At 40.1% G+C, this 9600-nt stretch overlaps 2 protein-coding genes across 3 annotated transcripts in view; both read right to left on the bottom strand.

Annotated features, from left to right (window-relative positions):
* LOC127061893 (cadherin-related tumor suppressor) overlaps positions 1-7239 on the bottom strand; it is a 100331-nt gene extending 93092 nt beyond the window's left edge. Inside the window, exons 1-3 of one of the 2 annotated variants that reach the window (XM_050989367.1) lie at positions 7002-7239; positions 6633-6710; positions 1-5915 (exon numbers count right to left, since the gene is read on the bottom strand). The exon at positions 1-5915 is cut by the window's left edge and continues 1461 nt beyond it. In XM_050989367.1, the coding sequence (XP_050845324.1) occupies positions 1-3903 (3903 nt within the window). In that variant the 5' untranslated portion in view covers positions 3904-5915; positions 6633-6710; positions 7002-7239. Of the gene's footprint in view, positions 5916-6632; positions 6711-7001 lie in introns of those variants that run through there. The other variant, XM_050989368.1, reaches the window with a different exon arrangement.
* Positions 7240-8092: 853 nt separating this feature from the next.
* On the bottom strand, positions 8093-9326 carry LOC127061902 (rRNA-processing protein FCF1 homolog). The gene is made up of 5 exons (XM_050989404.1): positions 9219-9326; positions 8908-8990; positions 8757-8828; positions 8375-8684; positions 8093-8301 (listed from the first exon to the last, which is right to left on the bottom strand). Exons 1-5 carry the CDS (start codon positions 9219-9221, stop codon positions 8158-8160), a joined length of 612 nt encoding a protein of 203 aa, XP_050845361.1. The 5' UTR covers positions 9222-9326; the 3' UTR covers positions 8093-8157.
* Positions 9327-9600: the final 274 nt, after the last annotated feature.

Genomic DNA, 9600 nt, shown 5'->3' with positions numbered 1-9600 from the left:
TGCTTCGTCGATCATGAAATGTCCATTCTGATTGCCTGCTTCTAAAGTGTAGAAGACATCCCCATTGAGACCTTCGTCGGCATCCGTAGTATAAACTCTGAGCAGTTGGGTACCTATAGCCGCACCTTCGCTAACTTGTACTTTGTAAGGTAATCTCTGAAATTGTGGCGTATTGTCGTTTACGTCGGTAATGTAAATGGTGACTTTGACTCGATCTCTCAAACGATTCTCGCCGTTATCCGTAACGGTTGCTTCTAATGTCACGTAGCTAGCACCGGTATTACTAACTAAAAGTTCCCTGTCGAAAGCACGTAACGACTTAATAAATCCATTGCGAGGATCCACGACAAAATCTTGTTGGCTTATAGGCAAAGAAAACATTAAATCCGCGTTACGGCCAACGTCTCGATCCGTGGCTAATAATTTTCCAACGAACGTATCCGGTAACTCGTTTTCTCTCAAGTGAAAAGTAAAACTGGAATTAGTGAATTCCGGGGCGTTGTCGTTCTCGTCAAGGATATGTACGACGACTGGAACGACGGAACTTCTCGATGGACTACCTTGATCACTGGCAGTCACTTCCAAAGCGTAATAATCTTGTTCTTCGCGATCCAATATGTTCTTCACGTAAAGTTGTCCATCTGGGAAAATTCCAAAACGACCTTCGGCATTTCCATCGGTTACGCTGTATAAGACTCTTCCGTTAGCGCCAAGATCAACGTCCGTGGCGGTTAGCGAAAAGAAACGATCATTTACAGGCGTTGACTCGGACAACGACGTCTCGTAACTCGTCAATTTGAAAACAGGCGTATGATCGTTAACATCCTCGATGATAACTCTTACTTGATGCTGAGCGGAAAGTGGTTGAACGTCGGAATCGGTTGCTGTCACTTCCAAATTTAAAACCGTACCGGGTGGTGCTCTTATAGGTTTTCCTAGATATATGATACCTGAGTTTTCGGCCACCCTGAATTGTTCTCCAGGATTGTGGGTCAATGAATAAACTATTCTAGCGTTAGCACCCGCGTCACGGTCCTTGGCACGTGCCAAATAAACTTCTTGACCTACGGCAGCATTTTCTTTCAAATAAACTTCGTCGCCACCCTCGCCTTTAGGAAATTTCGGTGGATTGTCGTTTACATCGACTACCGTTATGTTTACAACAGTTTGTCCGTAAGCAAGTCCAGCTCTAGCCGCTAACTGTAAACTATAAAATGCAACATTTTCTCTATCCAAACAACCAGCTGTACTGATCGTACCAGTGACCTCGTCTATCTTGAAGTTTCTTTTTGGATCGCCGTACAAAATGTTGTAAGTTACTTTAGAATTGCCATACTGAGTAACTTGTACGGTTTCAACCTCCTTACCAAAGCCAGATGGCATGGAACTACATTCACCCCTATCCTCCATCACGCGGAAGTTGTAACCGTTGTAAGTGTCGAACTCGAGATGTTCCAAATCTTCCTCGCGTATAATCTCGACTATAGCGTTTCTAGTAGCAATCTTATCTCCGGTGTCTTTCGCAGAGATAGTCAATTCGTAAAGTGTTTTGTGAGCAGCTCTTAAAGAACCTTCCAAAGTGATTTCACCGGTTCTTTCGTCGACTATAAAGATTCCTTCGCCACCGGATTCTAAGGAATATCTAATTTGAGCGTTTTCCCTAGCATCAGCATCCGTCGCTATGATCTTACCAACTGAAGTACCTACTGGCGCGCTCTCCGGTACGGACATTAAATATCTCCATGGATAGAACACGGGTGGATTATCATTGACATCTTCCAAGGAAAGTAATACGGTAGCCGTCGATGATTGAGGAGGTGTTCCTTGATCTTTAGCAATCACCAAGATACTGTACTCCGCTATAGATTCTCGATCCATGCTGATTTTTGTTGTCAGCTGTCCCGTTAAAGCATCCAATGCAAAAGTCTTTGGATAATCTCTTAGAACGCTGGAATGAAAACTGTAAGCGATACTTCCATTGGTACCTTGATCGTTGTCCACCGCGGTTAACGTTGCCACGAGGCTCTGCGGAGGAGTATTCTCGGACAAAGTGACATAAACGATATTTTGAGAGAATCTCGGGGCTTCGTCGTTCTCATCCAGGATAGTAACCTTGAGGTGAGTAGACGCGTACTTTGGATTTGGTCCGCCGTCTCTGGCGGACACGTGCAATTCGATACTTCCTTGAATTTCTCTATCCAAAGTCGCTATTGTGGTGACCAAACCTGTATCCTGATCGATGGCGAACCATCCTTGCTCGTTACCAGAATCAAAGTCATAATAAATTCTTGCATTTAATCCAGAATCGGCATCCGTAGCCGAAATGCTAGCAACGAAACTTCCGACTGGCGAGAGCTCGGACAACACTGCGGAATATTCGCTCTGTTGGAAGACCGGTTCGTGATCGTTGACATCGTTTACATGGATCACGAGATATGCCGTCGCCGATCTCGGTGGCGTGCCTTTGTCGGTAGCTACGACTGTTAGATTATACTTGGGAATTTCTTCGCGATCCAATTTACCATTTACTCGAACGATATCGAAACTTTGCGTGTTATCCAGCCTGAAATGGCCTAGTTCATTTCCAGCACGTATCTCCACGGTGGTCTCACCGTTCAAGCCTTCATCGTTGTCAATAACGGCGATGGCAGCAACTAGAGATTCCTTAGCAGCATTTTCGTCGACTGTTGCATAACCGGCAGTTAACGTAAGATAACTAAATTTTATTTCAGGATCATGATCGTTCGCGTCCAATAGATTCACCGTTACGTAGGTGCGTCCGTCTTGCCTGGGTGATCCATGATCTCGAGCAAAGACCGTTATGACGCAGCTCTTTGGACAGCCTCCACCTGGACGTGCTGTCGCACAGCTTTGTTCGGGACAATCTAGAGGTTCAGCGGTTGTGATAGTACCTGTCTCCGGATCTATCGTGAACTGTCTCTCGGTATCAGGCAAATAATACGTCAATTTCGAATTATCTTCGGAGTCTTTATCAGTGGCATGAATCGTGAGAACTTTAGTACCGACCGGTGCGCTTTCGTTCAGAGCAACGACGTAATCGCTCTGTTGAAAAATCGGAGGATTGTCGTTTACGTCCAATACGGTTACATTTACCAAAAGATAACCTAATCTAGGCGGATGTCCTCGATCTCTGGCACAAATATTTAAAGAATAATATTCGACCTGTTCCCTATCCAATTTTCCTGTAGTTTCTAAATGAAGATAGGACGTCTCACCGGTTGGATTGCCGGTTACTTCCAAACGAAACTTTTCATCCTTGTTACCATCGACGATAAAATAATCATCGGTTACTCCATTCTCAGGAGTATCCTTGTCGGTGGCAGCGTCTAATAACAATTTCGTCCCTACGACAGCTGATTCGGAAAAACTCACAGCTATACTAGATTCGGGAAATTCGGGATCGTTGTCATTGATATCCAATACAAGGATCCTCACTTCTATCGGGTAAGTCGGTTGACTCGAGAGTACGACTAGGTCGAATCTATCGCTGCTAAGAGCTTCCCTGTCCAATACCTTGGCTGTTCTTATCTTGCCAGTTTTAGGATCGAGCACGAATTCTTGGGGTGGTTCGTTGAACCTATATGTAAACCCAGGTTTCACTGGTATCTGACCGACCAAGGTACCTTTCGGTTCACCCTCCTTAACTTCGAGCGTAACTCTGGTATCTACCGCTCTACTTTGCATCGTCAATCCCATGGTAGCACTGTCTTGTGGCAACATCGGTGACCTTCGCGGAATTAACCGCGTAACTCTTTGAGGTAGGTTCTGCAAAAAATACTTGCTCGACGAGCGCATCTCGTTGTTGCTAGCCTGGCCGCCATTTTGGTCCACCAACAACAGTCCCAGGACCAAGGCTAGGACCATCGATCTTCTTATGATCATCTCTTCGGTACCTCAACGCGCCCTTCTTCCTTAGCCAAATTCTTCTCGACTCGTCGGCATAAATCATTTACGATCCACGAATACTACCTGTCGTTCCTTTTCCTCATTGTCTCTTTCAGTTTCATCCTCGATAGTTCAATCACTTTCTTCCGTCATTGTCAACCTCTTATAAGCATTAATCAGCACGCGCTGATCTCCAATGGATTGCGACGGTCAACGGCCCGCATTTTTTTATATTCCCGTCCGGCACTTCGTCTTCATTCGAAATTGGATTAAGGATGAACTTTGGAGGGGTGGGTGTCTTCGGTTCTTCTTCCTCCTCTTCCTTTCTCGCCGGACCGGACCTTTCTTTTTATCCGCCGGTCGAAAGTTAAGCGAGTACAAGAAGAGACTTCGGCCGATAGTGGGGGCACTGACCCACGGAGCCGCACCTCGCGAAACGCGTCTGCAGATGCGCGTTAGAAAAGACCAATCGGATCTTCTCCTTTTACCGTGATTTTCTTCTCAAAAATTACGACTACGAATTGACATTCCCTGTCAAATATCACGACGATTTCAACATAAACTACATACATATATATATATATATATATATATATATATTCTTTTTTATAATTTGTGTTAGATGAAAGTCATATAATCGATCTTGGAATCGTGTCTCTTACCATGGTTAACCTTGACTTTATTTGCGTAAGCCTAACACAAAAAAGAAAGAAGAAATACGTCTTTAAAATACAGACGCCAAATACTGTTCAACGAAGTACGCAGTAACAGGTTGATCGTAGAAAATTCCTTGTCACTTGGATATCATGGCAGCTTCTCATCGAACGTAGATGGACCGGCACATCACAAAGAACACGCAAGCGGAACCTATTTCAATGAGATATACGGCACACTCTTACCGAATCCCAAATCAAATATTATGCAACTTCTCACCACTTCTGCTAGTTCCTTGCAAAAGTTAATGATCCCATTCCTTCCCCCAACAAACAAACAAAAAAAGAGAAAAACCAACGATCATTCGAAATCACTCGCGAAACGATGTATAATAATCGATAACACGATAATCCTCGGTCGAATATGGATGATGATATGTAAGTCCAACGGGGGCGGAGTGGGGGGAGGGAGGGGGTTAAACGATATCACTCGCGTTTTCTGATAAGCGTGTAAAAACGTAAGGGGGGGGGCGGGTGGTGATAGGAGGAGACAAAAAGAAAGAAAGACAAAGTTTCGAAGGAGATAGAAATAAAATTTGCACAAAAAAAGTAAAAAAAAAAAAAAAGTACACGCACAGTGGGAGAAAGAAAAAGGGAGAGGAAGAGAAAGAGAGTACGTAAACGTGTGCCCAAAGAAAACGAGACGTATGTAGGGACGTACACAAGGGCTCCAACGTGCGACGAAGAATATCACCTTCCCGAGGACTGACCTGACTCGACTGAACTAAGCCGGTCCCAGATCCTTGGCGCTGCCAGGAGAAGCATTCTTCGCGGGGCCTGACGCCGTCCCTCTCCGATCCATCGTGTTCAACGCGAGTCTCTTTCTCTCTCTTTTTCTTTCTACCTATCTATTTCTCTCTCTCTCTCTCTCTCTGTCTTTCCCTCTTTTTTCTCTTTCTTCTCGCTTCTTTCTCCCCGCCACCTTCTTTACCTTCCTATCACTATCACCTTCTCTCTCTTTCTCCACCCCACCCCAAGTAAGGCCCCTCTCCCCACCACTACCACCAGCAACAGCACAGCAGCAGCACCACCACCACCACCACCACTTCTTCTTCTTCTTTCTCCCTCTCCGTTCTACATCACCTCCCCTCTCTCCTCCTTCTTCTCCTACCTCATCTTATCCTCATCCTCCACTATAGTTTCGCCTCGCACATCCCGAGCCGCCGCCGCCACCGCCGCCGCCACCACCGCCGCCACCACCGCCGCCATCCTCTCGCTGAGATATTCTCCCTTTTGCCCTCGAGGAACGAGCAATGCGGAGGCTCAGGTATGCAAGATGGCCGCCGAGTGTTCAACCTTGGTGCAACAAGGATACATTATATTGGTCGAGAGAGAGAAAGAGAAAGAGCAGTAGAATGTACGAGTGAGACAGGGATAGAGAATAGTACCAACAAGGAGAGGGAGGAGGATGGAGAACAAGAGATGAATAATGCGTCGGGAAGAAGGGGAAATAGCGGCAAAGGGCGGGAGGGATTCGCTGCTTAGGGAGGACGACGAAAGAGAGAGAGAAGAGAAGAGTGAGGTAAGGAGAGCCAGTTGTGGGTCCAGACCCACGGCGCTGTAGATATACATCCGTGAAGCTATAGCCACTTTTATAACTAATCCGTTACCGCGATCGACCGTTTCTCCCCACCCCCATCTCACTCTCTCTCTCTCTCTCTCTCTCTCTCTCTCGTTCTTTATCTTTCTCTTTCTTTCGTTCTTTCTCGTTTTCGCGAGTGCGGTCGCATCGGTTATCTGGTCTTTTCCTTTAATCTAGTTTACTGGGTACGAGAGAGTATATAGTCCTACGTATATATGTCGATTGGCGCTTTGATAGGTCAACCGATTTATGTCCTACGCAAGCATACTCTCTCTCTTTCTATTTCTCTTTCTCTTTTCTAGGTTATACGTATCGTATTAATTTTATCGAGGATGGATAAGTAACAATTGTTGAAGTTAATCGTGCGAAATGCAGATGGGGTCGTTATCGGTTTCCACGTTTAAATTATTCTAGAGTTTATATTTACCTACCCGCCTTCTTCTTCTTCTTCTTCTTCTAAATTTGATGATTTTCTTCATTCTTCTTCTTTTTTTTTCTCTTCCTCATCACTGTAAAAATTTGTCATATTTGTCAAATAGCTTTTTTTAATAATCGTACGTACAAATGTTTATGATGATACGTATGATTCCATCGTAAAAATTAATCAAATATTTTCGAATTATCGTAGATATATATATATATATATATATATATATATATATATTTAGGAAGATACATGTAATAATAATAATAATTGTAATAATAATAATAAAGTAGAAATGTCATCGTCGTTGGAAATAAATTTCACAGAACAAAGATTCGCTTGTTATAAAAGGGGCTTCTCAACGTATTGTATGTACCTTAAATGGAGATAGAATTTATATACGGATAGAAATAATTTTGCGAGGGTGTAAACACGAGGAGAGACACTGAACTGCTTGTGTGCACCACGCATGATTAATATTTCCTTTGGTATAACACCGTGGCAACGACGTGCTTACGCATACGCCATTTGTTATTCTGTTAGATTAGAAAGGTTATAACCTTTTGAAGGTCAATGGAATCTTAACATTTATTCTAAGCTATATTTACGACGTTGAAAATATTTGACAGAGAAACGATCAATTATGGCACTTACCTTTTGTCTAAATAAAAAATAGAAAACTTGAAATATTCATTGTTTGAAGAGTTTTAAAGAAGAGAGTAACGAGATAATATAATCTTATATCGATATAAATCGATAATCGATGGTATATCGAAGTTGACTTTATTTACAAAATCGATAATCGATTTTACGAAATTGATCGGTAACATTGATCTAACATGGAACGGTAACGATCGACGTTATTATTTAACATTACTTTAATGATAAGCAGGGAAGGTCGTAAGAAAGATAAAAACGACTTATTTTGAGAGAGAGGTAGAACATAGCTAATACAATAAATTCGCGTGCAATCGTTCTTCACACGAAATGGCCTTTTGCGCCCACCTTGTCTAACGTTATTGTAGTCTCTCTCTCTCTCTCTCTCTCTGTACCATATATGGCGCAGCATCACACTAGCAAAAGAGTAAAATTCTATCGAGTCGCAGGGCACTGCGTAGGCGGTACAAGCTACAGCTTTATTGTTTCAGCGAACAATAACTGTAACACATTCTCCCTATTTGTCTTTGACTCCTGCTAGTACATGAAAGACGTATCGTTTTCCGGTCTCACACACAACCCCTCAACCCCTTGCAATCGTATATCGTAAAACGTACAAAACCAATGACATTGTGCAGACCAATTCATTTTGACCTTCTATAAATAAATTATTTTCTTCGAGAAACTTTTTATATAAATCTACATACATAAAATTTATTTTATAATAAATATATATAAAAAATTTGTCTTTTACAATATCTTTCAAAATAGATTACTTTAATATTAAAGTAATATATATTGTACAAAAAGTAACAATTAACGTTATAAACGTTGTTGTCTCGTTTTTATTCAATTAAATACACGGTAAATGCGTATCATTTCTTAGGAGCACCATAAGCATCTGGCATTCTTTCAATAGTATACCTATGTTGTGAAACATACATTATAGGAACACCAGGTATCTTTCGTATCCTTCTTTTTAAATCTTTGTCATTGGTAGCAACAATATAACATTTGTGCTAAAATTATATTATACGAGATATTGTTTATTGTAAGAGAATTTGTTCTTTTATACAAATTTAATATACTTACTTGCTTTACTCTATTTACAAGACAGTCATCCGCATAAGTACCCTTGTGCATACAATTTAATCTTTCAAACCTAGGATCCTTTATAATTCTTAAAGCTATTTTATATTTCTGACCAAGTTTTTCTAATTCTCCCATTACGCAATCCGTTATGTAAGGTATGCATTTTGCATACAAACATTCCATCATATTTTGTATAATATCTAATTTATTTTTTATAGAAAAATTAATAAAATTCGTATCTATTAAAACATGATAAGGAGGTCCTAATTGCGTATTGTATTGGAAAAATAATGCGGAAGATTGCTGAGGTCTAAAAATACAATATAGTAGATCTTTTGAATAACAATATTAAAATTATAAAGTAACATAAATTCAAACTCACGCTTCATTAACTTTTAGTTTTACTGGGTCTTCCGGTTTAGTTTTTTTTGGCGGTGCTCGTTTCTCTGATTTTCTATAAATAACAAACACATTTTTATGATAATGCTATAAAACAATACTTTATAGACTGTTTTTTTTTTATTAAAACTTACATTCTTGAATCACTGAGACTGATCATCTTCTTCATTTGTGCAAACCTCTGCATTACAACTTTACGAGTTTTTTTATTTTTACCCTATACAAACGTGTAAAATTTATTCTTTTACATAAATATCTCTTATTTTACATAAATATTTATTATATATAAATAAAATCGTTTTTAAAATATTATAACCTACAAACTATGAAACCTACAAACGATAACCTACAAAAATGAATCTACTAACATTTACATATTATACGATAGAACAAAATTTTTACAATATTATAAAATAATATCGGAATATTATTTATTATTACATACCATTGTATTAATTTGCTACACAATCCTCTTGAAATATTAAGAACCTCTTGCGTAAATCAACACTGCACACAAAATACCAATGTACGAATCTCGATATCGCATCCTCTAGCGGAGATTTATGGAAGTATACGTAAGGAGGAAAAAAGGGTTAACCTTATAATTATATTCGACCCTATGTTTGATCATCTTCGATACTTTTCGATTATCGAAAAATTACAAAGATCGCTTTTTAATTTTTAAATCAAATATATATATAAAATTTGTCTTATTAATTTTATATATAAAATATTTATATAAAATGTTATATGTATAAAAAAGTAATTGAAAAATTTGCCAAATTTCTTGTCTAAAGTGTCATTTAATTGGTCTAGTTCGAAATATT

This window comes from Vespula vulgaris, chromosome 2, assembly GCF_905475345.1.
Source record: "Vespula vulgaris chromosome 2, iyVesVulg1.1, whole genome shotgun sequence".
NCBI classification, from domain to species: Eukaryota; Metazoa; Arthropoda; class Insecta; order Hymenoptera; family Vespidae; genus Vespula; species Vespula vulgaris.
Note: the sequence above shows the minus strand (reverse complement) of the source record. Positions and strands in the feature narration are given on the sequence as shown.

Bases quoted from the DNA above. Each gene is read 5' to 3' on its own strand.
- LOC127061902 (XM_050989404.1), bottom strand. The intron at 8,829-8,907 runs GTAAGTTTTAAT...TGTTATTTATAG, and splicing joins AGTCTCAGTGATTCAAGAAT to AAAATCAGAGAAACGAGCAC. The intron at 8,685-8,756 runs GTGAGTTTGAAT...TTGTATTTTTAG, and splicing joins AAACTAAAAGTTAATGAAGC to ACCTCAGCAATCTTCCGCAT.